General features: G+C 36.8%; 1 protein-coding gene across 2 annotated transcripts in view; it reads right to left on the bottom strand.

The window, feature by feature from the left end:
• Dennd1b (DENN domain containing 1B) overlaps positions 1-12,713 on the bottom strand; it is a 239,276-nt gene extending 226,563 nt beyond the window's left edge. For both annotated transcript variants that reach the window (XM_063239912.1, XM_063239913.1), the window contains exons 1-2: positions 12,581-12,713; positions 10,477-10,541 (exon numbers count right to left, since the gene is read on the bottom strand). In XM_063239912.1, coding sequence (XP_063095982.1) covers positions 10,477-10,541; positions 12,581-12,597 — 82 coding nt within the window. In that variant the 5' untranslated portion in view covers positions 12,598-12,713. The remainder of the gene's footprint in view (positions 1-10,476; positions 10,542-12,580) is intronic.
• Between the last annotated feature and the right edge of the window lie 4,480 nt (positions 12,714-17,193).

Raw genomic sequence — 17,193 nt, 5'->3', positions numbered from 1 at the left:
AAATCAATTCTAATCTATTTTAAAATGTCTTAAATTTAAGTTATTCATGCTTAATGTCATATCTCTTAAGTAGACTGCCTAGCTTTATTTTTGAAGAATTAAAATACCCTAATATATAAACTAGAAGACATCTTAAATATATTTTCATCTTACTTTCACAATTGAGAAGTCAATTCAGTAGTGTTCAGTAACTTCAAGGGTTTTTCACAATGTGACCACCATTTTTCATATATCCTTAGTGGCAGACAAATAGTAAATAATGTGATGCTTATGGTAAAAAAAAAATTAAGGTTCTCTCTTTTATTCCCATATCCATCTACAGACAAAATGGTTATTACTAATATGAACAATACTGGATGGAAATGAGTTAAAAAATTAACCAAAAGATCTTAGCATCTCCTAAACAGAACAAAGAGTAAGTAAATGAGTTTAACAATAGACTTTACAATGAATTTGGACAACTATATGTCTTAAAGGCCAAACATACATAAATGATAACTTGGTAAGCATAATACTGTATATTCAATTACATGTTCAACTATTAAGCTATAATGAGTAAATATGTACAAATTTTAATTTTAAATTTAAATTTTGTCTTCCACTAGTAATTTTTTAAGGTTTTATACAGTATTTACAACACTATAGCAACCATTAAAAATTTTAAGATAAAATTTTGTACATACCAATCCTCACCTATTTCTGCTTTAACATGTCTAAACCTGTACACACTGAACATAACCAACACATCATCTTGATGAAACTTTACTGCCTCTTACTCTCAGTGATTACTCTGCAGGTATTCAGCATCAAAATCACACATTTCACAGAAAAACTAAGACTCCAAAACTTAACTCTCAAGATCTTTGCATTTAGAATAAAAATCTTAAAAGATAGCACATTTTCTAAAAACCAAATAAATAACCTTATCAAATGGAAAATGCTATTTTAATTAATAAGAGTAAAAATGATCATGGTCTTGAAAAAAGTATCAAATTAATTATATGATTTCCTCTTCCAAACATCATATCCCAAATAAAATGGGTTCTCAAGAAAAGAAAAACAAAATCATTTAAAACTGATTTCTAAAAATACTTCCACACAAGCTTCTTTAACACATTCTAGTATATCAAAACACATGAACTTATTTGGGTTTCATTTCAATAATTGCTGGATAAATTCACAAGTTTAAATTATCCACGCAAAAATGTGATGTAAATATTACAACTACTCAGGTAACAATTTTAAGACTGCTTAATATTAACAGTGAATTTGAATACTAAATATACCACTCTTGGGCTACTGCTTTTCTACTACCAAACCAAGACAAAATTATTTTTGAAATGACTACTAGATGTTTGCACTTCTACAGAAGACCATCAGATATACTAAACTGATAGCTGCATGCCTTTTTAAAGATTCAAGTGATAAGTAAGAAGGAACTGAAAGAGGAAAAGGCGCTATCTGATCTTTACCAATTCTGCCTACCAAGTTACAGTTTGTGGTTTATCAACAGTTCCATTAAAAAAAAAAGTTTTAAAGCACCCTTTGCTTATAATGATAGAAATGCAAAGCCTCTTAAAGCCCATAAAGTTTTCTAAAAGATTTAAGAAATCTTTAGCAGTGCTGGCAGTATTTTTTTCTAATTTTATTTTAATAATATAATTTAGTAAGTAAACCCTGAACATCATTTATATTTAAAAAAAACACCTTCCCAAAGCCTGAAGGAAATTCAAAGAGGTTATTGTCCTAAAAAACCTAAAATCCAGGGGACTGTATCAACCAGGACAGTAAAAGCCTGACTCAGGATATATCACTGTCTATAAGACAGACACCAAAGGAATCATTACTTAGAAACTTTTTGTAGGTTACTTCTCAATATTCATCTTCACAAACTTCTCAACCTGCTTGATAATGTACTTTTTTTTTTTTTTTTTTTTTTTTCTTGGCTTTTTGCTTTTTATCGGTACCGGGGATCCAACTCACGACTGCCTGCTTGCAAGGCAGGCGCTTATGCCACTGAGCTAAATCCCCAGCCCCGATAATGTACTTTTAAAGAGAAATGAATTTAATGATAATGACTGAACCATCAGTACTAATTGAGGAAGCAGACAATTTCCATTTCTCTTCTTTCAAATTCCACTTAGTACCTTCATCAGTTCTTCAGTACAACATTAACTGAACACGTATGTGTCAGACACTGCTTTAAGTTCCGACTGAAAACTAAGCTCAGCAACTTCCTGCCAAGACAGGTTACTCTAACTGTATCAGCAAGGATGACTACTGATCTTTTTCTGTAAATGTAAATACTTATATTGAAAGCAACATATCCTTAATTATTAATTATTCACTCAAGACTTTGACTACAAAGTAAAACTCCAAGTAACTTTAGAAAAGATGCCCAACTGAGGGTTGACAAAATAACTGTCTCTCACTCCATCACTACACAGCTATGGGAGTCTCTCCACTCCTCTATTGCCCTCTAGACCCCACACAAATGAGTGAGGTGTCCCTCTGGACTTCAGTGCTATGCACCTCAGTTTTACTAGTATAATCATTCATTTAAAACTGGCACATTCTTTCAAGTATGGCACCTTCTTACTTGCTGTTCATCTATGCCTGACATAGTAAGCAGCACTCTGAAACATTTACTGAATGCACAGGAGAGCTGAATACTTCCTGTGATGGTGATGTTTAGACTCTTCTTTCCATGATCTTCTGCTGTCTGGTAAGAATGAATATAATATTACTACAGCTCTGGCCAAATCTAGAATTAGTTGTGGATTTTCTAAAATTGATAACTGTCTAAAAATCACTGCACAAGATTTCACTATTAGAAAGAGTTGCTTTAAACGTAGCACAGCATAAAGATGCAGACCTCAGGCTAGAGCCTAAGGTAATAGAAACAAGTTCCAATCTTGTTTACCTCTTAAAGCTGTGTAATTTGGTCAAGTTGTTTTCCTTTTCTTTTTTTTTTTGGGGGGGGGTGGTTTTGCTGCTGTTGTTGTTTGTTTTATTTTGTTTTTCTGAAGCAGTGTCTCTCTATGTACTTCAGGCTGGCCTTGAACATCCAAGGATGGCCTAGAATTTGTGACAATCCTCCTGCCTCTGCCTGCAGATAGCTGAGATTACAGATACATACCACCATCCACCACTGCCCAGGTTTTTCCCCTTTCTGAGCCTCCACTTTCTTATCTTTCTGTAAAGGATAAAAATCTTGTTATAGTTTGCATCTGAATGTCCCCCTAAAGCCTCATGTGGTCATGAGGGCAGGCTTCTATAGTTTGTAATTTATTTATGGTACAATGCTGCAAATATGGGTGTGAGTGCTACAACCACCCTTTGGTAGGTAGCCAACATACAATATGAAGAACAGAAAAAGTCTTCTCTCCTCATTCTCTCCTCCCCTTTTGCTCTTTTTTCCAATTTCTTGCAACTACCTTGAAGATAATATGTGATATATTAACCATTGTTAATCTCCTATTGTTTTGTTTTGAAATTTTGTGTCATCGTTTTTATTCTTTCTTTCTTAAAAAAAAATTGCAAGATATAGACATGAAAAGTTAATCACACAATGAAAGCACAAACTGTTTTTATTGCTTTTGCTGTCTTCCATTGCCATGAATAGTTGCCCTTCTGCCATACCATCCTCCCTTGAAGCCAAACCTCTGCAAACTGTGAGCTAAACAAACCTTTCCTTCCTTAACTTTGAGCATCATATTTTTGTCTCAGCAATGAGGGAAAAGAAACCAAGACAAGTCTCTCTCTCCAATGATTGCAATGTAAGATAAAAACCAAATAATAGTTTCATTATTATTGTAAAACAACTGAGTGGAAGCCTAACAGCATATTGAAGCCTTATCAATAAATAACAGCATTATTACCCCTAATATCATGCTTTCAAATTTTTTTCTCTTTCAAATAAAATTCTTAAAAAATAACAGCATTTCACTAAGAATGTTTTTAAAAATCTTAATGAAATTCATTGAACAAATATTCTCACTAAACATACTAAAACCACGACACACTTTTCTATACATAAAATTTAATTACAAACTGAAATAAATCAATGTTCCTCCACTTACATAAATAAAGAGTCTGAGTTTGTCCAAAATAAATAAAACAGTAAAGAAATCATTCAACCTAACCATACAGGAACAAACAACAGAAAAGCTTCTCAAAAATATCTATAATCCTTGCTAGCCTGAGCTAAGAGTATTCATTCTCCTAGATTCCAAAAATCAGTGATATTCAGTGGGATGCTCTCATTGTTATTTAAAATGAACAAACCATCTGTTTAAAGCTCCCCAAAATGCTCACTGCTCATAAACACACATATGATATATGTATAAAACTATGTTGTTACACATTTACATAATATAGGCCTTAAAATATGCCTACCTTAAAATATACATTATAAGTGATTACCCTAAATACATGAAATATAAATTGCAATTTGCACATCAAAAATTAAAATTTGGAGGAAAAAAGGAAGCTATCTGAATATAAAAATCTCTCAATGAAAGATTATTATCAAAAGAATATTAGAAACACAGTACTTTGAAAAGAAGAAAAATCAAATTTCCAAGCTAAGACCTGAACAAACTTGTTGCCCTGTGGCAGGCAACACAGCAGTAGCCCAACAGCGGGCCAAGAACACACTACTGTGAAGACCACTGCAGCGGAGGCCCTGCGGCCTCACATGTTTGATGGTGGGAATGCCTAATTTCCAAAGCCAGGAAGTCACCCAGTTGAAGCAAAAAAAAAAAAAAAAAAAAAAGAGCACAGGATCAACAAAAGTACCTTGTGAGACTATGAAAATATAAATTCTGCAGCACACCTAATGAAATAATCAACAAGTATTCAACAATGAAATCTGAGTTGTTCCTATAGTTGCTTTTTATGTAAAAATACAGCCATTCTTAACTATTTTCTACAGGAAACAAAAATGGTATAGACCAATGATAATACTTCTAAAGATGTTAAGTTCTGCTTCTGGTTAATAAGTATAGTACATAAGACAGTTTAGCTTTCTTCAGCCTATATATAAGAAATAAAGTTAATATTTTCAGAAATGATCGATTTATCATAGTACATGTGGACCGAGAGGAACTCAGACTGAGTACTTATTTTAATGAACACAAAACTTGAGCAAAACAACTACCATGGTGACCACATCTTACTCATAGATTTTTTTTCCATATTGGAAAATATTATAGTATCTCCTATTTTATTGTGAATGATTCCACATGTGGAATATTGTGAATATTCTACATTCTAAATGTTAGAGTTGGCTGAGTTTTGCTATGTCTGAATCACTATAGAGGGCATTCAGGTAATCGTGAAAAACATATATGCACATAGCAACTGTCTTGTAAAACCTGTGGTGCAATGAGAAGATGGGAGATGTGAGTTTGAGCAAGCACAGGGTGTCCCAAAGCACCCAATGAATGGAAAATACAGTGAATGTTTTCTTCTTTAAATTCAATACAGCAAAAGATATATTATCATTAATCCCCTCAAAACACTTCCCCTCTCTTCAAACATACTTAAACCATCATTCTTGCTACTTTTTGAAACAGACCTAGAAATCATTTTACTAGTTGTCATAAAAAATTCAGGAAATGCTGCTAAGTGCATCCAATGGAAAAGCAAGTTCATAAAACCATTACGGTGTGTCATCCACTTTTTCACCAGGTCTAGGACCATGAGATTTCTGACTCTTCCTCAAAGTCAAAATGACCATGAAAGTTAAACATTCTGAATCCATTCAGGATACTGAGGCAGTTATGACAGCACAACTAAAACCTCACAAAAGAGGACTTCCAGAACTGTTTCAGAGTGGCAAGAACAACAGGATAAGTGTACACAAAGCAAAGGAGAATATTTTGAGCAGTATTAAGGGCAATGTATCTTTTATAGTAATAATTTTTTAAAATTTCAGCATTCATTTAAGTTTTTCAATCATCCCTTACATATTTCTAATGCCTCTCCTCCTATCATGCCAGCACGCCTTTAAGATCACCTCTACAAGCAGCTCTGTGAATTAGCTTAATCAGCATTTGATAATTCAATGGCCAGCAATAAGGTATGTCCAATTTCTTTTTCTTTGTCATTCTTTCAATATTAATTAAATTTGTCAGATGCTGTGGTAAGCTTTTTCTTAAGGGTATGAATTAATATGGCACATGCAGATTTTATAAGCAGGGCAGACATTTATATATCTAGTGATACCATCTATATACATTGAGTCATCACACACACACACACACACACACACACACACACACACATTTAGTTATGCTATCTGTATGACTATATATGACTAAATCAGACATATTTGCCAGAACATACTAGGTGCTAAAATATAAGCAGAAGCAAAGTGGTTTTTATTCTTCTGCAAATATCACTACAGCAAAAATGTTATCAAATGCAAAGGCAGCCTTAGAAATATCTTTTGATACCAAGAATTCTTTGCCTTAAAGTCTTTATTTAAGAAAAGAGTAAAAAGTCCATAAACTGCTAACGTGAGCTGAAGATTTAGAAAAAAAAAAAAAGATGGATAATATGACACCAAAATGGGTGACTTAAACAAAGTGGTAAGTCTGTTACAAACAGAGATTTGTATCCAAAAGAAATTATTCTAAGAGAAAGAAATAAAGAAAACAAGATTTTCTAAGAGTATATTTAAAACTACTAATATAAAAATATTAATTAATAAAATTAATACAAGTGACAAACCAAGGATTCATTAAATATAGCAGACATAAATTCTATAAAAAAAGAGTAGGGTCTACTCTGCTGAGTTAGGGTTCATAACCATAAAAACTTCTGTAACGGATATAGGTGCAATATATGTAGTTCATTAACATTAAATAACATTCTACATTACTGTTTTTAAATATTAACTGCTCCATATATAGTTTATACTCTAATATTCTCTCACAAGGTAAAACAGAAGTTTATACTCTAATATTCTCTCACAAGATAAAACAGAAGTTTATGTCAAGTCACTATGCAATGAGAGGTACTGTGATTAAAATACAGCTTGTGGAGACACTACTTCAAACAATATTCTTAATTTCTCTGTGCTTCAGTTAAATATTTCCTATAAAGTTTTGTTGAGATTTACAGGTCTAGTACACAAAAAATCACAGATTTTACCTGTCTCAGTTGCTACTGTTACTACTACTTGTGCCAGGTAACAACAAAATAAAAAAGAAAAAGTTGAAGTACCAAGACAGCCTAAACACAAACCCTGAAAGTATCTCCATTCTTTTTGAGGAAAGGTTACTTTTCATTTCCCTAAAGTCTTGAGTCACTTTGGGGAAAGCAATGCAGTGTGGTAACAGTAAGTTCTGTCATTAGAATTGAGAACAGGTCATGCTGGGCTGCACTTCCCTGTCTGCCAGAAAAAAAGAAACAGCAAATGGAAAATCTACAGCCTAGAGACCCACCACAAAGAGCACTAACACCCACAGCTTGACACTTCCCTCTGGATAGCCAGAGCCCAAGTTATTGGGATGTTGTCTTGCCAGGGTAACTTCCACTAAAAGATGCCACAGAAGCAGTTCCACTAACACAGGGACATTACAGAGAGACATGGCCAATTCCCCTCATAGAAACCTTACGATTTGTGCAATACTACCTACGAAACTAACTTATATTCCAGAGTGTTCTAAAAATGTACTATGCTCAGAAATATCAATTTAAAACAAGTCCAAACAGCGAAAGATCATCATTTTACCATAGCTAACTACGTCAAACTACTAACTAAAACATAGTTAATAATGTTATCTCCAGAGATAGTTATCCAGGATAAATGACAGAATTATAATTTTTCCATTAAACAACAAATAACAAAAATGAACAAGAGATTGAAAAGGTATAAATCAAGTTTAGCCTGAGCACATTTCTTATTTGATCAAAATCATCTAAAAATAAATGCTATGAGAAATTTTTTAATTTTAATTGACTTCTCAACGTCTATCCCTTGCCAATTGTTTAGGAATTCAATCATGCCATTCTTGCCACAATCATGCCATGTTAGGAATGGTCATGACTATGACAACTCAGGCTACAGACATCTAGGAGGTTTTCTGGGGGATTTTCAGAAGGAAATTTCCTAAAGACAGAACCATGAAAAGCTAGTGTCTGTCACCTGGATAGCCCTAAAAAAGAAAGCAGATTTCCAACATCTACTGTCATGACTATAAGGAGTCTATATCTATTAATGACACAATTTTGTGGGTGGCAGAGCTAAGATGTAGAAAGAACCTAGATCACTGATGAGCCACCTCTGGGCTGCTGCTTCTATGAACTACCGAGATTCCCTGGTATTTAAATCAGCTTTATATTTTGTATCCTAAAGCATTCTAATTGATATTTTGTTTTCAAAGACTGTTACTGTGCAAGAATTTCATCCATGCTCATTTAAATGTCAGCAAAAACATCTCTAACTGTAAACAAGCCAATATATGCATATCGGTCGCATTAAAACAGTTATCGACAGTTAAACTGGAATACTCAAAAATTTTTAAATAATTTCAATGTATCTTCCTTTTAATATTTAGCAATAAAGAAGTTCGTAAAATATTACAAAAACATTATACTCTCCATTTGATATAAAATTTTACTTTTACAGCCCTCTAAGTTACAGATATTACTACTTTTTATAGCACAAAAATATATAAATTGTTAGGCCCTAAAACAATCATTATATTCACATTAAGTCTCAATCAAAAGAAGAAAGGCTAACGTTTTAGAAGAAAGGCTAAATTCAACACGGTTGAATTTAGTTGTTTAAAAAAAATCTTTAGAATTTACTGCCAGTCAGCCACATAGAATGTATTAAAACTGTACCATACAGAGAAGCCAAAATTGTTTATTTTACCCATTTCTTACATTCTCAACTTTACCAGAGTAGGTAAACTATTAAAACATGAATGAAGATGTTTCTAAAGAGTAATTATTTAATAATAACAACAGCAAAAATCAGAAAAAGAAGATTCATACCAGGATAAAATATTAGAATGAAAAGTGATAAAGGGCACAGGAAAGAAATAAAGCAAAAGTTTCAAATATCTTTATAAGACGGTCACAGTCTCTGTGACAAATGCATAGATCACTGGGTCTATAAGGCAGATTGATACTTTTATCAAGATTACTTCATGATTCAAAAATGATCCATTTAAAATTATAGAATCCATATTTTCCAAATGATATTAGCCTGCTTTACAAATCCATCAGAATTTTTTAAGATCAGTCCATACCATAAGTATACTATAGATTTAAATGGGAGCTGAAAAACAATACATCCATTTGAGTATATTCTGCATAATGTATCCATTCTGTAAAGAGGATTTGATTGGGCTTAGGAACAAGGCAAATGGACAAACTTTACCATACAACAAAGCCAATCTTTTTAAGGGGAGGAGGACCCTGAAGGAGGCTTAAGATGATTAACTCCTTGCCAGCAGACAAACCTGATCACATCTGTAGTTCAAACAAACCAGAAGTACAGCAGGCAGAGCTGGTAGAGACAGGAATGTGTGTGACTTCCTACCTAAAATTAGCCAAGCCCATTTCACCACAACTGGGCTGGGCTCCTCTATTTTAAGGTGTTCAACTCCAAATTACTTCAGAATATATAATTGCTAGCTAGGTTTTAGAGCTAACAGTGTCAGCAGACTTTCCCTCAAGTCTTTAGGACAGTCAACTGGTAGTCTCCGCAGAATCCCACAGTTAATCACCATGCTATCTATGGTCTGAGAACACTGTAAATAAAGTCAATACATGAGAGATATCCATGAGGACACATCATACGGGGGACACGTTAAAGAATTATTCTTCACTCCAACATAAAACATACATAACATACAATATAAAACGGGGTAGGGCAGACAAAAGTTGCAATACTAAAGTATTCTTGACTTTTCAGAAAATTGTATAGAACTGGCAGCTGAAACTATTCCAGGTGACTATTACTTCACACTAATGTCACATGAAAGTGCTACACCACTGGAGTACGTCCAATAGGAAGGGTCAATCAGTTTTTATTCTGCATTCCAGAAACATTAGAAGAGAACTGGTCAAAATACCATTGGTACTGGCAGAGAATTTACATGAATGTTTTAAAAAGGGAGCTAAATTCTCAAGATCAAATTAAAGCCAGTGAAAAGACACACCATTTCACCATAACTAATGACAACTTCAACAAAGAAGAAAACTGAGTTGTAAGTTATTCAGGTTTAACACTCACTTGAAATTCAAGCTGTACAGATAACATTCATGGATTTCTACAACCCCAGGGCAAAGTCCTAGCGAGTATTTCATTACTAGAAACTTGAGACACTCTCTACAGAATACACTGTCAGGACTATCATTTTCCTGATACTATCACATTTCAGCCATCTGCAATATTAATAGTTGTTTGATAAACTCCATCAATGTGTTTTAGAATCCAAAGATCACACATACCTTCTTTTTCAGAGGCATGACATTTCACTTTCAACACCAAGTCAAAGGTTCTTTCTGGATTTTCTCTAAAATAAAAAAAAACCTTGGTTACACTTATTTCCTATAACAAGCATCTTTACAAAGCTTACCAATAAGTAATACATGGTTTATTGTTATCGTTTCTCGAAGAACTGGGGATGAAACTCACGGACTTGTGCATACTAGGCAAGTACTCTACTACTGAGCCATATCTCCAGCCCTTATTTAGAATTTCTTAATTCTAAAATTAATGTTCTTTTCTCAATACATTCCATGTAACTGACTACAGTGCAGAAGAAATAACAATGAAAATGTTTTATCAGGCAAGCAATTTAAAGGACCTGAACTTAAGAGTTAAAGCAAAGCATTTAACTTGTGAAGCTGTGCTTTCTATAAAGTGTATTCTACCCACTGTGCAGAATAATTATGAGGATTACAACTCAAATAATATATGTCCAAGTATTTTTATAAAATATTAAGTGTAGCAGAAATGCAAACATTGCTTTTATCTCAGTGAATTAAAATAGGAAAGCTAGTACATCCCTAAGTGCCTTTCTACCCTATCACAGCCTAAAACACACATTCAAGCCTTCCTCATAAGACTTGCAATAAAGGTAAATAATTGAATACGTAGTTTCACCTGCCAGCTCTTGGATCACTAACATTTATATTTGGCATGAACGCATAGTTTCGCATGGTTTTCTTGAGATCTATTTACTGCACCTAAACATATTTTAGTAACAACTTAAACCTCAAGGCTAGCAAAAAAGATTTGCTTAACATCAACATTTTTGGGCAAATTAGACATTTGCTTTTGTATTACATTTTCCCACTAGTAACAATAAGGTTCTTTTGCTTCTTCAATCAAAGTCACGATTTTTGCTAACTTCTCACACAATCACACATTGGCTGAATTTCAAAAAGTGAGCTGAAAGCCATTTAAAACCTTTTCAAGACAGTTCTGTTTTAATCTGTCTTTCTACTAGAAGATACAAGTGGCCTGACCCCACAGTGCCCAAGTGCTCAAATACTTATTTCAGGTACTCTATATCCCTGCTAAGTAAGACCTCAGTGTCCTTGTACATTGGTGATTTTGTTTACGTATCTGCATCTTTCAAGAAATTAATGCTAGCTCTGACTTCTACTTAAAGTTTTTTTTAAAATGTACTACAAGACGTGCCTCTAAAATCAGATGGAAATGACAAGCCATGTAAATTACCGTGCATTTGCTCTGCCCTGCTGTCACTGCCTTGCTTTACTAGAAATAATGTGGGCTCAGGTGACTTCTTCCCTCATAATGCAAGTGAAGTATCCTTTTTCATTCATTGTGCCCACTATAATGTGAAACACAGAAGAAAATAACTCTGAATTACATATTTTTCTCATTTTCCTAATAGTATCTCTCTTCGGTGTTAAAGTTCAATGCCGGTTTAGTTACAGTTCTATATTGCAAAATGCTTCCACAGTATTATAAATACACCTATGATATTAAATGTGGGGGTACAGGTGAAGAAGTGGGGAATAAGAGAAAAAAGGAATTCTTTCCAAAGTAACTTTCAGAAGAAAAATACAAAATGCACGCCTCTAAGATGCCTACAAGCAAAATCACTACGGTTATTCAAATCGCTTTTTACCTAATCTCCTGAAGATACTTCAGCCCACACATTAAAATACCATAAACAAACATCAGAGGTCATTTTAATTCTGCAGGAATAAAGGGAGAAGAAACATCCCTGTCACAGCTGGGAAATACCCATGAAAACACCAGCGGGTATCCTCCGGCTGGAGAGCACTCCAGGTACAAAACAGCCGCCTCCCTCGCCGCCTCCCGCCCTCGGGCGGCCGCGGCAGACCCGGCCGGGAGCTCGGGCGCGTCTGACACACTGAGCGGCGGAAACCGCAGCGGCGGCGCCGGAGCCGCGGCCCCCGGCCCGGGACGCGGACCCCGCCAGCACGGGGACGCGGGCCGGGCAGGCTTTGCGGCCTAGCGCCGCCCGCCCTCCAGGCCGGGTCTCAGGGGCCGCGCGGGGCCGGCGCGGGCGGGGGTCCAGGCGGGCCGCCCGCGCCTCCCGCCGCGCGCACTCACTTGGTCCTGCAGTCCATGGTTACATGTCGCTGCGCGCCGGCCTCGCGCCACCGCCGCCGTCGCCGAGGGTCGCGCCGCCCCCGCCGCCGCCGCCGCCGGTCGCCCCGCCGGGAAGCAGGCTGCTCAGGGCCGCGGAGGCGGCCGGCCCATGTCGCGGCGCCCCCCGGCGCGGGCCCGCCTCCCTCGCACCCCACCCCGAGCCTTTCTGTGACAGCAGCACGCGGCGCGCGGCCGCCCTCGTCTCCGCCACCCCGGCCGCCGCCCCCGCCACCACCCAAGCGCAGGCCTCTTCAGCTCCCGCGAGCGGTGCCGCCCAGAGCGACTCCTGCACCTTCTGCAAACCAGGAAGTCGCCGCGAGGGGGAAGGGGCCCGCGGGGACGCGCCCGGCCGCTGCACCTGGGCCGCGCGGCCGGCGGAGGCGACCCGAGCGGGGCCCGCGTCCCCTGCGGCCGCGGAGGGGCGGCACCGGCGCCCGCCCGGCACGGCCGCGCGACTGGGGCGGCACGCGAGGTGCCCCCGTGTCCCCCGCCGCTTCTCTGGGTCCAGTCCACACTCCAGGACGCCCGGACTGGGGCCTTCCGGAGTGAAGCACTTGAGAAAGTACCTTGACTTGCGGAGTTGGCCACATCTCACACCCTTGGATGTGAGGACGTTTCTTTCAGACTGCACACTCCAGGGCTGAAGTTCTCCCTCCTGGCTTCTGCCTCACTCCAGCTGTGGCCTGGTTACCCAGCTCTGACATCCAGAGCGGCCCCCTCCTGATTCAGGAATGTTCCGACTTGTGCACCTGCTAAACAGTCTTGTCAAGTAGCAAAACGATAGGGCTCCGCGTGCCTGCACATATAGGAAACACATTCTTAAGCCGCGGCTGCCCCACAACCAAGGATAACTTTCCCCACGTTCACGTGGTGCCAGGCCCCCTAGACAGGAGTTCAGGGGAGCTCAGAGAGACAGTATCCTTGAAGAATGAACTCTGGAGCAATTCAGAGAGCGCCAAGGTATATGTTAAGGTTATGCACGCCCTCCCAGAACTTGCCACAGCGGAGTTATGGATAAAAAACTGAGGCCAGGCTAAGCAGTGAGCAATGGTAAAAGCAGACCTGAGATCAGTCCATCTATTATTCCTACTACTTCATTCTCTACAATGTTGTCTCTCATTGGAGATGTACAAAGATGAAGAAAAAGTCTTAAGACATTCAAAAGATTGCCCAGGGTTGGACTGTTTGTTACACATTTCTTCTGGGGGCGGCCTTCACTCTACCATCCTTGAAACATGGTTCCACTGATTATCATCCACATGGGGGTTGTGTCAGTTTGTATTCATGGAGGAGGTGAGAAGATGAGAGGAAAGCAGAGTGATGTGAATGTGATATGAGTCACAAAATGTAAAAGTCAGACTAGGAGTCTTGGGAATTAAAAAAAAGAACTTAGAATTGGACAACTTAAAGTTAAGCTCAATTACAATGATCTTAAATGTTTTTGCCAGGTAATGGTGTTATTTGATCAGCCGAACAGGGCGCATTGCATAGCCAGGTACCTCCTACTAAAGAATGAGGACAGGATATGTGAGAAACAAAAAAGAAGTTATAGTTTAGCATAGTGTGTGGTGTCATAACTTGACTTGGGGTGAGATGTTTAACTTCAGTTTCTCAGTTCCCACATTTGTAAAATGAGAATTATTCCTTACAATATCAAGTGAACAGTGTGATTTTTAAAATTCTATAGATTTGTGTGCTCTTTTGAGATATTATTCTATCAATTTCAGTTTCATGGTTGTGTCAACCACATCACATACATTTGTTTTTCCCCAAGTAAAGCTTTTTCTGCCCCAAAAGTTAGCATACTCCAAAGCCTTGAAGTAAATTATGTAAAACCCACTTCTGCTCCAAGAGTTACTGAATCTTTTGGGCTTCTCCTTTCATTATGATTAACCCTTCTGCAAAGAAAAGAACCCTACACTGTTATCCTGATAGTACATCTATTGAAACTGGTGGTATAATTTTGTAATACTCGTTTAATATAGAATTATCATATGACTATTAGAGAAGTGTACAAAAGGCAAACTTTCCAGTTGGTATATGATCTTCCCAGGATCATGTTTCAGCAATAATATTTTCTACTTGATGACTGATAAAACATTTTCCATAACTATAAGAATATGGCCTATAAGTTATTACTATTTGGAGAATTTGAATTTTCATGTGTGGCTTCATAAAATACATTCTGGGGCCATGGGTATAGATTGTGACACCACACTCAGGTAGCATCCAGAGGCCTTAGGTTCCATCCTCAGACCCACAAGAAAAAATAGAATAGAAGCTGGGGATATAGTCAGTGGCACAGCACCTACCTGGCAAGTGTAAGATTCTGAGTTCAATTCCCAGTACCAAAAAAGGAAAAAAATTAGAATATTCTAACATAGTCTGACATTTACGGGCATAGTATTCTAACAAACTGTTCTTGACCAAGTAGGATTGTGTGTTATTAACATATTCTACAAATAAATTTTTACCTGTATCACACAATTTAATTAATGAGAGATAAATTACAATATCCCAATATATGAATGAATTTGCCCATTTCAAGTTAACTTCTGTCATTTTTTTCTTATTTGGTTAACGTTATGATGTAATTTACATAGCAGTTTTTTTATATTTACTAGTTGAATTGAGCCATTTATCACTATGTTGTGACATTATTTTGTCTTAATGCTAAACAGTTGTCTTCTGAATAGTATTTACATGATGTTAGTTTTTCTTTTTCCATCCTTTTATAATCTTTCCAAATCATTGTTTTGGATCTAACAAGTTTCAATTTTGGATTTTACTCTAGTTTATCTTTGGCTCTTAGATTGAGCTTTTAGACCATTTACATCTCTTATGTTTGCTGAGAAATTTGAATCTATTTGCTTCCCATTAGTTTCTCCTGATCTATATGTTTCTTCTTCCTCCTTTGTTTCTTGTGCTTTTTATGCTTTTATTTCTGGCCACCTCTCTCCCAGTAACCTTCTGATTTGGAAATTAGGTGCTCCATTCATTTGGTAAAAAATGCTAATAGGCAATTTGTTTTGTTGGTCTTTGCTTATTTGGTTTTGAGGACTTCTGTTTGTTTATAGATGAGATTGTCATGTTTTCCTAGTTGGACTTCAATTCACATATAGCCCAGACAGGCCTTGAACTATTTTTTTTTTGTCTTTTTTTTTTTTTGTTTTTATCGGAACCAGGGATCGAACTCACGACTGCCTGCTTACAAGGCAGGTGCTTATGATGCTGAGCTAAATCCCCAGCCCCTTTTTCTTCTTTTTTTTTTTTTTTTTTTTTTTTGTCTTTTTTTTGTTTTTATCGGAACCAGGGATCGAACTCACGACTGCCTGCTTACAAGGCAGGGACAGGCCTTGAACTAATGATGCTTCTCCTGCTTCAACCTTTGGAGTGCTGCAATTAAAGGTATGTGACACCATCTTCAATGTCTAATAAACAATTCTAACTGATTAAATCCAGAGTTCACCATTGTATCCACCTTCTTCCAACAATATGAGGACCTTTAAAACCTCTTTCAAAACTGCATTATGAACTTTTATATGGAGATTCCTCATTTAATGACTGAGTTCCATTCCTGCAACTAGGTCATTAAGTGAATTTGTTGCTAAATGAGAAATTGTATCTACTATGTATATTACAATATTTAGAACAAAGAAATGGTCAGAGGAAACCCCACCTTGATGATTTTCCTTTTATTTGCATGACTCTTACATGCAATATGGTAATGTATAAAACCACAGTACTGTACTGAACAATCCAATAAGCAAAAACTACAGTATTGTATAAACATGAAGCACCGTACCAAAAAAACAAAACAAAACAAAACAAAACAAACTTGAAGCTCTGTGATCAAGATTATAGAAATATATCAAAAAAAAAGATAGGTCTAGGTCCCAGTGCTGTCATAAATCCAAGCAGCATGCCTCAGTCCTAAGTCTGAACACTCATTAAACGGGTAGATCATTTAATGAGGAATATCTCCAGTGTTTGTTTAAATTTACCTAGATCATTGTTCTTTATTTTGCTCTTCTTATTTCCACCTGAAAACCTAATACCCCTTAACTTTTGCCTACAATATATGCTATAGTTGGTGGCATGTTTCCTCATTTTCTGTTTGAGTGGAGGTACATTTCACCCTCATTATTTAAAAATATTTTCATCCATACATTTCTTTTTCTTTCGTGTGCATATGTGTGGCTAAGGATTGAAAATGGAGCTTTCAGTGGACCTACATCCTGGGCTCTTTTTTTGGTTTTGCTTTTTTTAGAGATCTCTTGAACTTGGTATCCTCCTGCCTCAGCCTACCAAGTAGCTGAGATGATAGACCTGCACTACTAAGCCTCATCCACTGATATGTTTCTAAGTATACTAATATTTTCTTCTGCATCCTTTCAGTATCATTATACTGTCCTCTGGCTTCCTTAGTTACAATTTCAATTTTGAAAGTAATCTTGAAATATAATCTGTTTTTCCTTTGTATCTATGTTTAAGATTTTTCTCTCTTTTTTTTTTTCTTGGTTTTCTATAGTTCCACTATGAAGAATGGTGGTATAAATTATTTTTTCATCTTT

Source organism: Cavia porcellus, unplaced genomic scaffold, assembly GCF_034190915.1.
Source record: "Cavia porcellus strain 051 isolate PalLab524CR breed Dunkin Hartley unplaced genomic scaffold, mCavPor4.1 scaffold_29, whole genome shotgun sequence".
Lineage (NCBI taxonomy): Eukaryota > Metazoa > Chordata > Mammalia > Rodentia > Caviidae > Cavia > Cavia porcellus.
This window is presented reverse-complemented; position numbering and strand designations above follow the sequence as displayed.